The 20,033-nt window shown below is 38.7% G+C and overlaps 1 protein-coding gene across 6 annotated transcripts in view; it reads right to left on the bottom strand.

Moving 5' to 3' along the window:
- PDE10A (phosphodiesterase 10A) overlaps positions 1 to 20,033 on the bottom strand; it is a 587,662-nt gene that overhangs the window by 58,850 nt on the left and 508,779 nt on the right. For all 6 annotated transcript variants that reach the window (XM_032407504.1, XM_032407502.1, XM_032407503.1 and 3 more), the window contains 7 exons: positions 19,492 to 19,647; positions 17,515 to 17,565; positions 16,430 to 16,488; positions 14,497 to 14,548; positions 5,782 to 5,924; positions 3,170 to 3,262; positions 356 to 542 (listed from right to left, as the gene is read on the bottom strand). In XM_032407504.1, coding sequence (XP_032263395.1) covers positions 356 to 542; positions 3,170 to 3,262; positions 5,782 to 5,924; positions 14,497 to 14,548; positions 16,430 to 16,488; positions 17,515 to 17,565; positions 19,492 to 19,647 — 741 coding nt within the window. The remainder of the gene's footprint in view (positions 1 to 355; positions 543 to 3,169; positions 3,263 to 5,781; positions 5,925 to 14,496; positions 14,549 to 16,429; positions 16,489 to 17,514; positions 17,566 to 19,491; positions 19,648 to 20,033) is intronic.

The following is a 20,033-nucleotide window of genomic DNA, read 5'->3' as shown; positions in this document are numbered from 1 at the left end:
TCAAATGCACCATATGACAAACGATGGTGCAGGTCACATTTTCCTTACTCATTTCAGTAGATACCATGAGACAGAAACCTTCTGTTCAAACATTTTACCTTTAAATTAACTTCATTTTTCTTTTTAACAAATTCACACCTTGAAACAAAAGCTAAAATATTAGAAGATTTTTCCCCCCAAGCATTTGAAGACATTTCCTAAAATATGTACAACCAGGAATCACTGTTTCTGGCGTATGAAGGAATACTGAAAAAACAAAATAAAACAACAGAACCCACCCTTTCAACTGCTTTATTTAACCAGTTTTAGAGCGGATACTGAGGACTAGGGAAGCAGTCACAGAAGCAGCACTCACATTGGCACAGTGTAAGGCTAAAGCACAGAAGACGGCAAACATCTTGAAGTTGTTCTCGTCCGTTTTCGAGAAGGCAGTGCCGCTTATCTTGTTCACCATCTGCACCACGCCGATCACGCTCCCCCGGCTCACGATGGGCATGCACAGGATATTCCGGGTGGTGTAGCCTGTGTACAGGTCCACCTCCCTGCGGCCACGTGCAGGAACACAGCAGCAACACACAAACACACGGGAGAAAATGATCTACAGCTTCTATCATACATCTCAACTGAGTTTTGCAATTTACACGCTTCTATTACAAACACTTGTAACGGAACTGTCGAGCTTCTGAATTCAAGGACAATGTGACATGCGAAAGTGTTTCATTAAAACCTCGTCAAAAATATTCTAACCAATCTGTTCTTTTATTTGCAAGAGAGTTTTTCAGAACAGTCTCTTGGAGGCTTTTAGCTTATCATTCGGTTTTATGTATCCACAGCATTATTAAGTAAACAGGGGCAAACTGAATGCAGAGGAAAAATATGATAAATTTGGTAAAGTAACGTGTTCCTTTGAACTTGGTCATATGTTCTGAGATATGTAACTTGCTAATAAACAAACTTAAATAGGAATTATCACCTTGAGAATTTAGAGCAGGGGTCAGCACACGATAGCCTCTGGGCCAAACTAGCCCTCTCCTGTCTCGTAAACAGTTTTAATGGAAGACAAGGGCACCATTCTCGAATGGATTGTCGCCACCCTACAACACAGCTGAGGACTCGTGACAGAGACGTTATGGCCCCAAATACTTACTATCTGATCCTTAAAAGAAAATTCTGCTGACTCCTGATTTAGAGAAAATATTTTTTGCAAACAGGACTCCGTTCCATAGACACAATCATGTACCTAAAGGCAGTTAGTGAGATGGTGGTCATTTGTGCCTGGCTTCTTGAACTGTTTTGAGATTCATCTATCCTGTAGCAGGTATCAGTGGTTCAGCCCTTTTCACTGTGGAGTGGTATTCTGGAGTATGGACAGACCACAGTTTATTTATCCATTCACCAGGTAACGGCTATTATTGTTTTGTTAACAGCCAGTTTTTTGGCAATTGTGAATAATGCTGTTTTGAAGATCTGCATACAAATTTTTGTGTGGACAGATTTTTTTTTTTTTTTTATACAGGAGTGGGGCTGATTGAGTACAGTAAGTATATGCTTAACTTTACAAGAAACTGCACACCCTTTTTCCAAAGTGGTTGTACCGTTACACACTCCCATCAGCAAAGTATGTGATTCCAAGTTTCTCCACATCCTTGCCAACACTTGCTAATGCCACTTTTTATTTTTTTTAAAGATTTATTTATCTATTTGGTGTGTGGGGGGGAGTGGCAGAGGGAGAGGGAGAGAGAGAATCCCAAGCAGACTCCACACTCAGTGAGGAGCCTGACGTGGGGCTTGATCCCATGACCCTGAGCCCACCCAGGCACCCTGCTGATGCCACTTTTTAAAAACTGTATCCATTCAAATTGTTGTGTAGTGAGATCTCATTGTCAAATTTCTGTTTCCCCCACATCAAACGTCTGTTCGTGTGTTTAACGGCCATTCATGTATCTTCTTCTGTGAAATGTCTATTACAATTTTGGGTCCTATTTATTAAATTACATTATCTTATTATGTTGGAAGAGTTGTTTATATCCTCTGAATGTGAGTATTTTGTCAGATACATGTTTTGCAAATATTTTCTCACAATCTGTTGCTTGCCTTTTCATGTTCTTAAAAGTTGACCCATAAAATTTTTATATAACAGTTTTAAATAAGGATATATAAATATTTTCAATATTTAAGCACTAAAATAACAAGTTTGGTTTTTGGGAAAAAACCCTGAGATTTTCTGCATACTCTTAATTTACTGATAAGACGTATCAACTGGGATATAACTGTGTTTACATACATGTTGCACATATTTGACACTAATCAAATTTCTGAACTTATTGTTTATGCTATTCAATTCCTCTTAAAGTAAACCAAATGTGTGAATTAACAGAACACTACTGTCAAAATATCTGAACTATTACTCCCAGTCACAGCATCAATCTTGAGACTTTCAATTTCTAGAGATTTATTTAAATCAGATTATATAATATGGTTCCTAGTTCTCCAAAGAAACTCAAAACAAAACAAAAAAATCTTTATAAGCCATCTAATATCCAACTTTAATAATATCCAGTAAAAACAGCAACTTACAGAGTTCCCACTTTGGATCAGGGAAAGTTGTCAGATCTCTTACGAGTATTTTCTCTAATCTTACCAAAACAAAAACAAACAAAACAAAAAGCACCCTATAAAATAGGCATTACTGTACCATTTTAAAGATGAGGAGACCAGAAGCTCAGCGAGATTAAATAACTCACTCCAGGTCACTCTAGAACTAATAAGTGACGGAACTGAATTCACAAGTAGGTACTTTCATCAGTAGGTGTTACTGCCTTGTAGGGTATGGTCTGATGGAGAACACGCCCAGGACAGAATGATTAACACTATAATGAAAACAAAAGCAGCCTTGCAAACTTTAACTCTTCCTGTATAAATGCTTTTATAACATTTTAATGTCCTATAAGCTGGATATCATTAATGGTTTAGAGTCTATCATTTTACAAATATCTGGAAACACTGGGTACTAATAATAGAGTTGGTTCAAATACAGTGTAGCACAGAGCCCAGGAGGAAGGCGCTAACTGCACTGTCACGTGGGTGGGGAGCTGGGGGCTCCAGCGCAGAGGCTCCTGCCAGATGGGACATGAGGGAGAGACTGACAGGGCCATAAATGATTTCTTACCTGTTAAAGCGTGGGTCTGCATAGGCGTCTGGAATGTTCAGGACTTCCCCTGTTCTTGCTACCTGACCAGCAATTCCTTTCTCAATTGAAAATCTGTAGACATAAAAGAGAGGGACATGCCAATTAAAATACATATGTTATAAAATAACTTGAAACATTTCATTACCACTAAATATTAAAGAAAAAAAGCATTGTTTTGTTTTAAATACTTGCATTAATTTTACATTTACATATTCGAAATCCTATTACTATATAACATGTAAAGGTAAAGCAGAGAAACACTGCACGGTAATCACTAGAGGAGCTTGGTTTAAGATATAATCCACAATATATTAAGTTATACTGGATTACAAATTGAAATTGAGAAATTAACTAGCACTCTCCTCTACTGACCAATATTTTGCAAAGTACCTTATAATTTACAAGATGCTTCAACATAAATATTCTTTAATTTTCTTCCTTCCTTCCTTCCTTCCTTCCTTCCTTCCTTCCTTCCTTCCTTTCTCCTTGCCCAACATGGGGCTTGAACTCACAACCCTGAGATCAAGAGTCCCATGCTCTAACGACTAACCCAGACAGGCTCCCCTCAACATAAATTTTCTTAATTAATTCTCACTGTGGTGGGAACAGAAGCCCATAAGGGTTCAGTAACCTACCAACATTCCTAAAAAGTTAGTGGCACAATAAAAACAAGGAAGCAGGTCTATGCTAGTGTATTTTCCACCACACATATAACCAAACTTACAGGGTATATTTGATTTGAGATACTAGGCAGGACTGGGACTTTAAGGCTTTTGCAACACAAGCACTATATAAAAATAACACAATTCACAACTTCTAGTATCTTTGCTTCTCTAACTTGTTAAATTTAAAACCAGTCAAAATACAAGCATTATTTGATTATACTTAATTATGTTTTGGTATCTAATATCAGCACTTCCTTTTATAAACATATTCTCATTTTGTAAACAGTTTTCTCATTATAATATCATCATAGTACATGCACTCATTACAAAATTTTAAGAAAGAGGTCTACAGTCCACAATATCTACAGATTTCAATAGCTTGAAAATAATTTCCATAATATTACATTTTCAACATTATAGGAAGTAACTATTATTGAAGTAAAGCTCAACCTTAAGGGAAAAACCAAAAGATAGTTGACACAAAAGAGAATTAACTTTCTTAAAAGGCCAAAAAGTGAACCCAACATTGCATAAAAAGCAAGCTTGTTTCATCCTGGTTTTCTTGTGCTTTGAACAACATGAACAGAACAAATTAGACTGCTGTAAGCAAAGAGTATCAGAATCCATTTCATGATTTATGCTTGATTTTCTGGGTTTGCTGTCTCCGGTCAGGAGATAATTAAGAGGCAGGCCCTCACATAAATAGCTGACATCACTGGTCAATTGAGGAAGCTGCAGCCAACCACATTCCCCTCACTGTTTCTCCCACTGTTGTGCTTGTTAACACAAACTTCAAGTTATTGTCTCCAAAATGAGATCAATACCAGCACTGGTAAGAAACACTTGAACTTTCAGCAAGAGAAATTACTTTACCTAAATGACTATATCCAGACTGATTTACCGAGGTCTAAAAAACAAACCAAAAATAAAACAAGTAAAAATAAAAAATCTAAATAGTGCTTCTAATTCGGAGTTCTGTGAGTGTGGAACATAGGATCCGTCACCCTAGGGCTCTGTGGCAGGCAGAATGGGGCGTGCGCCGTGGCAGGCAGTGGGGAGGCCTGGCTCGGGGCCTCACTCCCGTTTCTTGCACATCTGCTTATCTCTTGTATGTGACAGGCCACTGAAGAGCAATTCGTAATTAATAAGGAACAGTGTTTTACGATAATGTTGTAACTACCAAAGGACTTCATATTATTATGTGTAAAAATAGTTAAACAAGATACATAAGCAAAAGGGAGGCAAATGTCTAAAAAAAAAAGTCAATTTTTGAATGTTAAGCTTGATTCTTAAGTTTGGTGACAGTGCTCCTTGTAGATGTCCAGACTGCGATATGACTGAGCGAGCAAGCCTCTACCAGTCAAACTCCACTCTGTTCTTTTAAGTGACAGAAGCTGCCATTTAAAGAACAAAGAAGGCTTTAGTTTCTAGATGCAACAGAAGTGTGCTATGCGACTGATTAAACCAACTGGGCAGTTACAGAATAATGTGCTTAAGTCATTACATACACCAGCTCAACGTCCACTGCGGTCTGGACTTCAAGACAGTCCGTAGTACGGGAAGGGGCGGGGGCAGTGGTTTTTAGGCATGCCCTGCTCCTGGGCAGAGGACAGCCTGCAGACTCCCGGCGGGCTATACCTTTACCTACCTGGGGCACTAGTAAGGTTTCCCGACATGATTTCCAAAAGGACCGCCTCCGGAAGACTGCATTTCCAGGAGGGACGCCAAAGCCTCCCAGGCGCGCTTTCGCCGGCACTGCAATGTCATTCCCAGAAGTACTACCTTCAGGAGGCGGGTCCTGGTGGGAATGATATCACAGTATGACAAGGACTGTCAGCACACCTGCGAATAGGCACAGGAGAGTGGGTAACAGGACACCTGCACAGCGGCAGTCACAGCGTGTGGACATTCTACTTCCAGCTGTACCTTATTTCTTTGGTCTTCTTGAAGATAGGTTTTCCTTCCTTTTCCTCTCCAATATCAAAAAGGTCTGAATATAACTCCTTGTTCTTATGGTCTACCTGGAAAAGTGCACAACGATCGGCATTCACCAGATTTTTTGCATATATCTAAAGACAAACAATAAAACAAGAGTAAGCCAATGAGAAATTCAGAGTTTAAAGGCAAACTTTACCAGAAATAAATATAAATTTCAGCTGATCTACACTCTGCGTGGAAAACTGGCACTGTAACTCAACAAACAGAGGTATATAAATACAAACACTGCACGTCCCTGTTAACACGCTGACTCTGGCAGACACCGCTGCTCTGCGCGGGTGCCCCGGGCTGGGTGCTGAAACACTGCAGGACCGTCCTGGGGGCCGGAGAGCAGCTGCTGGCCTCCCTCCCTCCGAGCCCTGCTGCACCCCGGCCTCGCTTCCAGGACCTCCAGGCCTCCACCCTCACGCCCGGTACCAGCCCTGTCAGCTCTAAGGCCGGAGTGCATTCTGACTGGCAGGCATTTGAGATACAGCAGTCGTGAAAAAATATGAAATACAACTTCTAATGAGGCTCATATTTACATTTGTTGCATTTTACTTGCTGCGTTAATAATAACGTGCAACAATTATTGAGTGTCTACTGTGTGTGCCAACTCTCACACCTTTATGCGTCTTCCTTCACTTAATCCCCACAATCACAATATTAAGTCAGGGAATATTTTTATCTCCACTGTACATGTTAGGATAATTGAGGCACAGAGGTAACTAGACTTGTCCACTATCACATGGCTAGTAAATGGCAGATAGGGTATTTGAACTCATACTAGTCGTTTTCATGGCCCATGCTCTTAAAACAAGTATGCCTTTTCACTTCTAATTGGAAAACTGTGTATTCATTTGTCATTCACTTGTTCATCAATTTCCTTCCACAATTATTTCTTTAATGCCTAAAATATCCCACTGTCCTTTGTGGGTTGAGACCACAGTTACGGTTCAATTAGCATATTTACCTGAATTAAGAATTCTGGCAACTTCAACCCTCCAGATTTTAGACATGAAATTATTCTCCAGAGAAAAGAGCTGATTCTCAGAGAAAAACAGCCGTCACAGTCTATGCAAGAGGGACATGGGCCACCTTGTGGCCAGAGGAAAATATAAAATCTCATGTAAAACTACAGATTTAATGAAAAGAAATCAGCACAGTTTAGGTACCCTGGTTCATCCTCATAGTTTATACTTGTCTTTATAAACTGTACTCACTCACTCAAAAAATACTGGCTATGCCGGGGACTGAGTACATTGGGTATTATCAGTACGGTAACTTACAATTTGTCTCTTTCCATTATCCTGTGAATTCTGTGACAACAGAAACTGCTACTTTTTCTCCCCACAATATTCCAAAAACCCAGCACAACGCCTAGAGTAGAGGTCAGCTAACTAAAATCCATCTGCCAAATCTAGTCCATTGTCTGTTTTTATAAATAAAGTTTTATTGGGAAAGAACTATGTTCATTCCTTTATGTATCGTTTAAGGATGCTACAATGGCAGAGTTGAGTGACTGCAATAGAGTACGGTCCATGAAGCATAAAACTTTACCATTTGACCCTTAACAAAAAACATCTGCCAACCCTTTAGAACATATAAGATCTCCATAACCTAAAAACCCTCAATAAATATTTGAGGAAGGATGAATGACATAAAGTTAGGGAGACAGTAATGGCAAACAGAAGAATCACCCATCTGTTCTGCAAACTCATGGGATCTTGAATTATTAAATAATAATAATGATCCTACACTATTAGAGATTACATTATGAAGCGGAATTTGCATCCCTATTGCCTAGGTCATGTTAATTGCTTAACACTTTGGCACATATTTATATTAATATTTATAAACATCTGAATGGAATGGACAATTTTCTAGAAAACGGAAATGGATTGAGAAGGAGTTGAAAAGTCTGAAGACAACTGTACAACTGTCAAAGAATTATCCCCATAAAAGGTCTCAGGCTCAAATGATTTCAAATATGAATTATTTAAGAATCTTCAACAAATAAATTCGCATCCAATTTACAGTGTTCTATGTTCAGAAAGAACAAAACTTTTTCAGTTATTTTTAGAACCCTTGCTAAACTACTGATACTGAAAACTGACAAAGATACTATAAAAAAAGAAAATCACAAACCAATTTACCTTGGAAACAGAAGAAAACTCATAAATAAAAATTTTCAGCAAATCAAACTTAGGAATAAATTAACATATTACAGTATTTAAAAATTATACTTTATTCAGAACTGTTCAGCATCATAAACTCTATTATTTCATAATACAATAAAACAAAGGAAAACAAATCACACAATTACCTTCATGGTTGTCAAAAATGCATGTGATGCAATTCAGCAATCATTCATGATAAAAACTTTAGTAAAATGGAATAGAAGGATATATGTACGTGTGTATATATACCCATATCGAAGCCCCTACAATGTCTGGCTTTGAACACACAGGGCTTATACCCAGTAGACCCAGCGGGCTCCCATGCAGACTTACTTGCCCAGAGACCAGCACAAAGCAGCAGGTGGAAAAGCTCCTAGAATGTATGTGAAGGAGATTCACTTACTAATTTTAAAGTGTCTGCCAGATGGGCAGGAGCCTTTTGGGACACAGAAGTGCTGGTGGGTGCCGTTTTTGCACTCCCCTATTACCTCGACAGTGCTGGTGGGCCACACTCTGGCCCCGCGCTCTCCTGTGGCCCTGTCAAAGCTGGTGGGTGCACCCCAGCCCGGTGCTCTCCCTCAGCCTCGCTAAAGCTGGCAGGGTGTAGGAAGTCTGTTCAGGGGATGCCCCTTGATCATCTGGCTGGGGAGGCTGGCGGAGGGGGGGGAGCTTGCGTTCCTGGGTCCTACAGGATTGTGACAACTGGAAAGACCGTTCTCGGCAGGCTACTACCCCAGGGCATTACACAGACAGCAGACTGAAACACACCCTTAGTCTTCCTGTGAAGAAGGCCTATTTACTTGTCCTGGCACCTCAACCTGAGGAGCAGACTGAGGTTTGCCACACAAGAGACTACGGAGGCGCCATCTGGGAAAGCAGGGTGGGGGCGCCATCTTTGTGCTCTCCCTTGGTCTTGCTACAGCTTGCCAGTTCCTCTCAGGAAGGAGCTGATACACTTGTCTGGAGCCCCGATTTTTACAATTGTCACCAATTTTTACAGATCACCTGGTCTGGAGGCCAGCAGGGTTCACGACTGTGGTCCCACAGGACTGTCTATATCTGCATACTTCAAAAGCTGCTGCCTGACACTCTTGGTTCCAATCAGCCAGAAACCAGGTGCTGACTGAAATCTTTCCCTGTGCAACACTATTAGGTCTTGACACACCCTCAACAACGGGGACCTATCAGAATAAGTCAGGCTCCTCAGATAACCACAGAGGTTTGAAAGACAACCAAGCACTAGGGCAAGTTGAACGGTAAGGTTCACGCCTGCACCAGCTCACTCCTTCAAGACTGGGAGAGGCAGCTGTTTCACCTAATATACAGAAACAAACACAGAGAGTCCAGCAAAATGAAGAAAACAGAGGATGTGTTCCAAACAAAGGAACAAGATAGAACCTCAGGAAGAACAACTAGTGAAATGGAGATAAGTAACTTACCTGATAGAATCCAAAGTAATGGTCATAAAGATGCTCACCGAACATGGGAGAAGGGCAGATGAACACAGTTGAGAACTGACATCCTAATCAATGATAAAGAGTTGAAAGCTTTTCCTCTAAGATCAGGAATAAGACAAGGATACCCACTCTCACCACTTCTGTTCAACACAGTATTGAAAGTTCTAGCCAGAGCAGTGAGGCAAGAAAAAGAAATAAAAGGCATTCAAATTTGATAAAAAGAAGTAAAACTGACATGCTTTTACATATAAAAAGCCCTAAAATCTCCACCAATAAACTATTAGAATTAATGAACAAATTCAGTAAAGAGTTGCAGGGTACAAAATGAACATACAAAAATCTGTTGCATTTCTTCCTTTTTTTTTTTTTTTAAAGATTTATTTAATTGGCAGGGGGGATGGGCAAAAGGGAGAGGATCTTTAAGCAGACTCCCTGCTGAGCGTGGAGCCCAATGTTTCTGGGCTTGATCTCACGACCCATGAAATCATGACCTGAGCTGAAACCAAAAGTCAGATGCTCAATCCGACTGAGCCACCTAGGGGCCCCCAGTTGCATTTCTATACACCAACAACGAATTATCATAAAGATAAATTAAGAAAACAATCCCATTTACTATTACATCAAAAGAATAAAATACCTAGGAATAAATTTAATCAAGGAAGTGAAAGACCTATACACTGAAAATTTTAAGACACTGATGAAAAAAACTGAAGACACAAATAAATGGAAAGATACTCCATGCTCATGGATTAGAAGAATTAATATTGTTAAAATGTCCATAATACCCAAAGCAATCTACAGATCTGATGCAATCTCTATCAAAATTCCGATGGAATTTTTCACAAACTAGAATAAAGAATCCTAAAATTAGTATGCAACCACAAAATATCTCAAATAGGCAAAGCAATTGTGAGAAAGAACAAAGGTGGAAGTATCATGCTGCCTGATTTCAAACTTATTACAAAGCTATAGAAATCAAAACAGAATGGTTTTGGCATAAAAAGAGAAATGTAGATCAACTGAACAGAATAGAGAGTCAACACATATATGGTCAATTAATTTATGACAAAGAAGGCAAGAATATAAGTGGAGAAAGGATAGTCTCTTCAGTAAATGGTGCCAGGAAAACTAGAGAGCCATGATGGAAAAGAATGAAACTGGACTAATATTTTATAATATAAAAAAATTAACTCAAAATGGAATCCATTTAATGGAATGGAAGACCTGAAGCCATAAAACTCCAAGAACAAAACATAGGCAGTAAGCTCTTAGACGCTGGTCTTGGCAATGTTTTTGTTTCTTTGTTTTTGTTTTTGGATCTGATTCCAAAAGCAAAGGCAACAAATGCAAAAATAAGTGGGACTACTCAAACTAGAAAGGCTTCTGCACAGCAAAGGAAACCATCAACAAAACGAAGAGGCAACCTACTGAATGGGAGAAAATATTTACAAATCATATATCTGGTAAGGGACTAATCTCCAAAATACATAAAAAAATGCATACAACTCAATAGCAAAAACTAAACAACCCAATTAATAAATGGGCAGAGGACCTGAAAGGCATTTTTCCTAAGAAGACTTGCAGATGGCCAAGAGGTATATGAGAAGATGCTCAGCATCACTAATCATCAGGGAAACGCAAACCCAAACCACAATGAGGAATCACCTAAATCCTGTTAGAAGGGCCAGTATCAAAAAGATAAGGAATACCAAGTGCTGGAAAGGATGTGGAAACTTGGGAACTCCTGTGCACTGTTGATGGGAATGTAAATTAGTGTAGCTACTATGGAAAACAGCACAGAGGTTCCTAAAAACATTAAAAATAGACCTACCATATGACCCAGGAGTTCTACTTTCAGGTATTTATCCTAAGAAAACAAACACACTAACTCGAAAAGCTATACCTGCACCACCATGTTCTCTGCAACATTATTCACAATAGTCAAGACATGGAAACAACCTAAGTGTCCACCAATGGATGAACGGATAAACTGTGGTATATGTCTATACGATGGAATACTACTCAGCCATAAAAAAGAAGGAAATCTTGCCTTTTGTGACAATACAGATGGATCTGAAGGCTATTATGCTAAGTAACATAAGTCAAATACTATTTGGTCTCACTCATATCTGGCACCTAAAAGACAAAACAAACAAATAAAACAAAACAGAGTTCATGGATAGAAAGAACAGAGTGGCGGTTGCCAGTGTGGAGGGGGATGGAGGTGGACAAATTGGATGATGAGGGCGGAAGGTACAGACTTCCAGTTGTGAAATGAATAGGTCATGGAGGTGTGCTGTTTAGCATGGTGACTATACTCAATGGTATTACAGCACATATTTGAAGGTGGCTGGGAGGATGGATCTTGAAATTTCTTATCACAAGAAAAAAATCTGGGGGGGTAACTTTTTATGGTGATGTTTGGTGACTAGACTTATTACGGTGATCATTTCGCCCTGTACACAAGCGTCGAACTGTTACGTTGTACACCCGAAACGAATGTTGTTTGTCAATTACACCTCAATTAAAAAAAAAAACCACAACTAGGTAAGAAAATACATATTTGATAAGAGAATTCTACTGTTCAGTGATAATGTTATTATGTTGAAAAATCAACTGAAGAACAATTACAGGTAGTGAGAAAGGCTTCTGTTCAGAGATTAGTGATTCTGAACATTTGTTTACATTTTCATTCTCCCCAAATATTAGGCTTTCAGTTTGAAATGGCGCTCTCACACGCTGAAAAGGAATAGAGAAATCCTAGACACCTTTTGGGAATATTTATGAGCTCCAAGCATCAGAAGGTCATTCTAAAAGCCACCCGCCTCTCCTATGCAAGCACGCGCACGCGCACACAGAGGTTTACTCGTAAGTGGAAAACAATTTCCAATAACAAGAATGGATTTAAAATTCAGTGAAAACAAGAACACTGTTGGATGGAAGCAGTGAGAGTAACAAATTTTCCTCAGTGTGTACACTTCTCCTACCTAATTGTTAGGAATGTTTGTGGAGGTCCCCAGCAGATACTGTGTAACTTTTCCTTCTATTCCTAATTTGCTGTTGAGTTTGCAGTTATTGGGTATTGAGCATTATAAAATTTTTGTATGCCATTATTAAAATGATGTAATTTTTCTTCCTTTACTCAATTAGAATAAGGAATTATATTACTTTATTACTTACTGTTGAACCACTCTTGCATTCCTGGGGTGAATGCTGTTTAGCTGTGATGTAATCTTTACTCCTGGGTTTGTTGTTACTATATATTTCTGACCTTTGCATCAATATTTTGCTCAATGGCTTTCCTCTTCTCTATCCTTGGATAACACCAGCATTAGGTCGAAAAGCCAGATGGTAGCCAGCGTTGGTGAGAATGTGGGGAAACCAGAACCTATGTGCACTGCTAGTGGGAACATAACATGGTGCAACCGCACAGAAACAGTCTGGCCGATCCTCAAAGAGTGAACCACACACTAACATACGACCCAGCAGTTCCACTCCTAAGTACACACCCAAACCAACTGAATACAATTAAAAAAATGTATACAGATGTTCAAAGTAGCACTTTTCACATTAGCCAAAATGTAGAAACAAGCCAAATGTTCATCAGCCAATGAAAGGATAAAAAATAGTAGTAGTTCTGGTACTTGCTACAGCCTGGGTGGACTTTGAAAACAGTGTGCTAAGTGAAAAAAAGCCAGGCACAAAAGGCCATATGTTACGTGATCTCTTTTATGTGAGATGTCTAGAATAGGTAAATCCGTAGAAAAAGAAAGTAGATTAGTGGTTGTTTAGGACTGTTGGGGGTTTGGAGGGAGGGAGGAGGATGGGGGCATAAGTAAGTGATGGCTAAAATGATATGGAGTGTTGTTTTGAGGTAATGAACATGTTCTTAATTGATTGGTGATGGTTGCACATATCTTTGAATATACTAAAAACCACTGAATTGAACACTTTAAATGGATGAAGCGTGCTGTGTAATTATATCTCAATAAAACTGTTTTTAAAAAGAAAATATTAATAATACTAGTCAACAAGTATTTATTATACTCCTAGTCAAGCTATGTCAATCCAGATATTTATATTTTTACAGTTTTCTTAATATTTTTCACTTCTTTACAAACTCCTTAAATTTTGTCATAACCAAACAAATGATTTTTTAACTATGCAATTAAGAACTCTTTTTCATCCAGATAAAACTATCAATATAACTAATTAAATAAGGAATGGGTTTGAAAGCAATAAATAACCCCTAATGTTACTAATTCCCTTCATAAACTTTCGGTCTCTACAAGACACGGAGCATATCATACTCCATACTCAATTGCCATGATTTCAAAGAGAAATATATCAGTGTGTATCATGAAGCCTGGAGATAAGCCTATAAACCCATAACTTACTGCACAGGATTACTATCTTTTGAGAAAAGACCAGGAAAATGAGAAGGAGAAAGAACCCTTATCAAAATACACAGCAGGGCAAGAATGGTGCCAAGCAAGCCTGACACCTGTGGAGTGCACAGACAGGTCACTTTGGCTGTAAGCCGCTTCTTTAATGGAGTCTCGCCAGAGAACTACAGCAGCAACACAAGAAAATATGGATAAAACTCTACTTCCTATGGCTTTCAGCTTCAAGTGCCTATTAGTCTTCCAGATAGAGAGGAATAATTGAGATTAAAACTAAACAGAATGGACCTTAAGATCAAGAAGAGTCAGTTGGGAATTCCTAAGGTCAGTCGGTAGGCAAAAGGTATTTTGGAGAGTATAAAAAGGAACTAAATGTTTTTTCAAAGTATAGCTCACCACTAAATAATGAAAAACTCAGATGTTTTTCCAAAAGTTATTCAAAATACCTCCAAAATTAATCAAAAGTGACAAATAAATCAAAGCAGCACCTCCGCTCACTAAGCACCATCTTTTCATCGTACTTAAAACACGTTATACATCAAATACATGAAAATATTCTACTACGTATTAGGACATGAATCTAACAGTTAAATACAATCATTTTCAAAATAAAAAGCAGCCTACCATTATGTGTTCAAGTAGAGAGTCTATTGCGACTATGTTATCAAAATATGTCCTGAAAAAAAGGAACATAAAACTGGTAATTAATCTAAATAACAACATAGAACATATTAAACTGAATACATTTCCCATTTTTGTGTACATTTAAGCAAAAAATGTAAAGATATATGTTGATTTCTGTCCTTTTGTGGAAGCAACCAATAACATTACTTTAGAGAGAGAAATAAAACTTTATCATTAACTTTGGTATGAAGTCTCTAATTTCAGAGGATGAATTAAGTAATTATTTTATTGGTAAGTACCTATTTTGAGAGAAACTTTGTAGCATTTAACTAAAACTATGAAGGGATAAAATTGGGCTCACCATATTTAATATTTTCATGAATATCTGAAATAAAAATATTTAAATTTGCTAAATCTCATTAATATTGTTAAAATATAAATTATCACTGAAAAACTGGAAAGTTAAAATGTTAAACTGTACTGAGAAAGCAATGTAATTCATTTGAGAAGTAATACCAGAATACAAGAAATGATAATAGCCTACTGACTTTGCACAAGTAAATTATATATATTCATTACTATAAACAGCAAGTAAATTTTTTGGAGATATATGGCACCTACATTAAAATGTCAACCTGATCAACAGATGAATCAGTAAGCATGTATTTCAGGGACTATGTTAATCTAGGATCTATTGGCAAGGTACTGCTTTCACTTTAGGTTCCTATGAATTTAGCAATGTACTCAGAATTAAGGTAACTTAATAATGATAAACAATGCCTTTTGTTGAGAAGATTACATTTCCTCTTCAGCTTGGAGCCAGCAAGACTTAGCACATGCTTAATCACTCTGTGCACAGAGGAACGTACAGCAAGAAATATGGTAAAGTCAAATGGGTTTCCCCTAGGGGAGAGACTTACAGGGATCTAACAGGACCGTGGGAGACTTGCAAGATATTCAAATACACTAGCAAAGGAAGGCGCACAGCTTCCCTTTCTGTGTGTTCTGAAGTAGTAACATCATGTGTCCCATAGACACTGTTTAATTCTCTCTCTCAGAGACACAGCTGACCTATGGGATCAAATGAGAGCCCTCTCACTCTCATGGTTCCCTAATTTCATATTTCAAGAAATACATGTAACACAAAGCAGCAACTCCAGACTAATTAGTGAGGGGATTACAACACTTGTGAACGATAAGTTGTTAAATGCTGCCAAAGTGATCTACGAGAGAGAACATGGTCAGAGCTGGTGCTGGTGGAAGAACAGGTACGTTATTCTTCTATTAACTTGCCAGAGACCATGACCCTGAAGTGACCACATCTTGGGGAATTATTTTAGATTTCAGGAATTCAGTAGATGGGTCAGATCTATGGATAATCTTCCTTGTAGCAGGCAAAACCAGTTATGAACCTCGAATGTAATAAGTATCTATAACTGCTTTCACTGCCAGCCCAAGGAGGTTTTTCTAGGTCAAACTTCAGAGAAATGGAACATTTTCTCTAAAATGATAACTGAGCTACCATACATGGGAAAATTAAAATAATACTACTGATAATATGGTTTACTTTACTGACATTTGTAGAAAATGCCAGAGAGGACTTTTTGGAAAGTAATAAACTAAAACATTTCCTCTTCTACTGTTCTCAGTTTTCTCCTACAAAAATAGAAATACTTAGTGTCTTTATCATGCTCTAGTGAGTCTATTTAGAAAATATACACCAAATTGCAAATTAACATTATCACATATAAATCTGCAGTCCTTCACTTGTAAAGTGAACACAGATGAGAATGTAACTTTACGGTCCGAAATATGAACTTTCTTACCAGACTACTTACTGACTGCAGTGGACAGTCAGTCGCTGTCCAAGCCTGCACTTAACTTAAACCACTGATCAAGAAGACCTACCTCAACCCTAGAAACGAACACTTACTTTGATACATCAAGTAGGAAGTCATTCAATTCAGTCTGTTTAGCAAGGCCTCTGCATACCTACCATAGAAAATAATGGCCATTAATCATAAGAGATTTCTGCTTATTTAAAATAACAATTCCTGAATACTATTTACTTTTTTTTATTTTAAAAGACTTATAAAGCAGTAATACTATTAGTAAGAAGTCATATTTATCAAATGCTTAAATGTGTTAAGCTCTGTTCTATGCGCTTTAGCGTTACTGTCTCATTTAATCATCACAAAACACTATAGGTTTGGGGTTTACTTTTATAATTGAAGCATAAAGAAGTTCAGAACCATGCTCCCACTCCGGAATTACTAAGTGATGGAGCCAGCATTCAGATCCAGGGAGTCTACCTCCAGAGTTGCTCTTTAAAACTTCTTTCCACTTTAAAAAATGACACTTGGGCACATATTCCACTTATACTTGCTATGGTCGGATCTGAGAGGTCCTTGCTCCTCATACTATTATCCTGTAACTACGTACTTTATCTCCTCCCCTCACAAACCGTGAGTGTGCTGAAATGGATTTAAAAAACAAAACAACAGTGAAAAGAAGTGGAGGGTACAAAGCTCCTGTGTCCATGAACCTCGAAGTCCAGTTGCCAGGAAACTCAATAAAGTTTGTGATCTTTTAAATTAGATCATATTTTCAAGAGAACCAGCTATTTTAAATTTGAGATGAAAGTTTTCATACACCATTTAGTTTAAAGGATGTTTTAATTTAGGAAATGGAGTCATAAAAATACAATATCAATGCTACTGCCAGAGGAGACCACTCCTTTGCTTTCAGTGGAAAACAAAACCATAATAGAACATATACCATTTACGGCATAAATAATTTATAATTACATATAAATATATAAAAATAATTGCAAGATACTTAAGGCAGGGAACAAGTAAATATAAGTGAATAGACACAAAATTTCAGAAATAACAAAATACCTAATATCCAAAAATAACACATTAGGGTCCCTTATTAAGCCCACCCCGTCCCCCGGAGGCTGCACTTTAAGCGACTCTTCTCTCAGGGAGCCCCTGTAGAAACACCCCAAAGGCACACCTGCACCTGATGTATTGCCACTGAAGCCCAGGCGAGATTTGCTGTTGCAACCTGAAAAAAGAGGATGAAACGCGTTTTGATTAGTCACATGCAGACACCCTAACAAAGGACTCTAGCACGCATGTATATGAAGAATTTTCTGAGGCCCCTGAGTATTTGAATATTTTGCCAAACATAGAGAATCAAATAGGCACAAGATTTCTCGTTTACATTTCCCGCCCCTTTATAAATGAGTTTAATGTTCTCGTTCCTCTTAACTTTGGATAAAAAGCAAGATGAATTGCTTGAGAGAGCTATCATCCAATGATTTTCACATAAAATAATTACTTCTCAGTTTAACAAAAATACTATTAAAATGGCCTCAACCCCCACTTTACAATGATGAATATTTCTAAAATTTTGCTGACAAGTTCTCAGTTACTAGCTATTCTACTTCTTTTGTTATTCATTCACTTCCCAAACATTCACTGGGTGCTTCCTGGGTACCAGGCAGTACTCTAGGTGCTGGAGACACGGCACCACCACCTCCCACCAGAACAGCTTACAGTGGACTGTGGGAGAGAGAAAGACGAGAAAGAGAGTAAGGGACGTGCACAGGGTCTTAGCTGGTGACGAGGGGCTACAGAGAATCAGAGGCATGACATGGAGATACGTGCAGTGTTCAGGAAAGGCCTCCTCCCTGACATGGCGACATGCGAGGACACTCCTGAAGGAGGCGGCTGGGGTGGGGACAAGGAGGACACACACAATCCAAGCAGAGGGAGAGCAGATGCAGAGGCTCTGAGCAGGGGCCGGTCAGCCTTGCTCAAGGATCCCGTGTGGCTGGAGGGAGGGAGCAGGATAGGAGTACAGGCAGGGATGTGGACCTCTGTACACTGGGAGTGACAGATCACTGCAGTATCTGGCTTTAGGGTCAATGAGCCAATTCTGATTCAGGGAATAGTGCATGGAGCTCATTGTTTCCAAATGTGATGCTGGAATCTTCGTTCAGGATATCCTCTAGGAGGAGGACTTTTTTTTTTTTTTTTTTTTTTTAAGATTTTATTTATTTATTTGACAGGGAGAGACACAGAGAGAGAGGGAACACAAGCAGGGGGAGTGGAAGAGGGAAAAGCAGGCTCTCTGCTGAGCAGAGAGCCCGACGCGGGGCTCGATCCCAGGACTCTGGGATCATGACCTGAGCCAAAGGCAGACGCCCAACGACTGAGCCACCCAGGCGCCCCAAGGAAGAGGACATTTTTAAGAAAACATAGATAATCAGAATGGGCACCTGGGTGGCTCAGTCGTTAAGCGTCTGCCTTCAGCTCAGGTCATGATCCCAGGGTCCTGGGATTGAGTCCCACATCGGGCTCCCTGCTTGGCAGGAAGCCTGCTTCTCCCTCTCCCGCTCCCCCTGCTTGTGTTCCTGCTCTTGCTATCTCTCTCTCTGTCAAATAAATAAATAAAATCTTTAAAAAAAAAAAAAAAAAAGAAAACATAGATAATCAGAATGTGAGAACTCTCCAAAGTCATCCTACTACTTTATTTGATTCACAATATGGCATACTTCTTTTTTTATCGTTAGAAAGGGTTCTTGGGGCACCTGGGGGGCTCAGTCGGTTAAGCATCTGCCTTCAGCTCAGGTCATGATCCCAGCGTCCTGGGATCAAGCCCCACATGGAGCCCTGCATCGGGCTCCATGCTCAGCAGGGAGCCTGCTTCTCCCTCTCCCTCTGCCTGCCTGTCTGCCTACTTGTGATCTCTCTGTCTGTCAAATAAATAAATAAAATCTTAAAAAAAAAAGAAAAAAGAAAGGATTCTTACTAAAATCAGTTACTATATTTCTAATTTAATCAGTTTTCTCTCCAAATAATTACAAAACAAAAATAAAGGTTTTTAAAAACCATCAAAACATTGTTAAGCAAATTGTGGTTTTAAATATTCATTCATTTATTAACTGAACCATATTAATGAGTGCCCTCAACAGGCTAGCCTCACCTCCTGATGACTCATACAGAAGGCTTCTTTGCCCCAGTGCCGATACAGCTCGAGGATACCAATCAAGTCACCAATTGCAGTGACAATTGGTAAACAAAGAACAGACTGGATGCGAGTCCCTGACTCCAGTCCAGTACCTCTTGGAAATCGTTCATCCTGAAAAATCAAAGGAGAAAAGATATAAATTCAGTAAAAGAAATGGAATCATTATGTTAAGATTCTTATTTCTGCCAGAAATTGCCTAATACTTGTAATAAAAAATAGGCAGTCCCTTTCAAAGGAAAACCAAATGACAATGGACACTATAAACTATATTTAAGAAAATGCTTATCTTTAGCAACATGGCACCTGTTCACAGATACTGCTTTAATGTTTCTTTATCCCCGTGCAGTAGAATTTAGTTAATCAATGAATATATATTAATTTCATGCAATAATAAAAGTAATTATGATGGCTAACACACATCACCTTCTATGTGCTGGAACTCTTCCAAGGGTATATAAATACCACATGAAGGAAAGTATATATAAAAAATTGTTTCT

The sequence above is a fragment of the Phoca vitulina genome, unplaced genomic scaffold, assembly GCF_004348235.1.
Source record: "Phoca vitulina isolate PV1807 unplaced genomic scaffold, GSC_HSeal_1.0 scaffold9, whole genome shotgun sequence".
NCBI lineage: Eukaryota > Metazoa > Chordata > Mammalia > Carnivora > Phocidae > Phoca > Phoca vitulina.
Note: the sequence above shows the minus strand (reverse complement) of the source record. Positions and strands in the feature narration are given on the sequence as shown.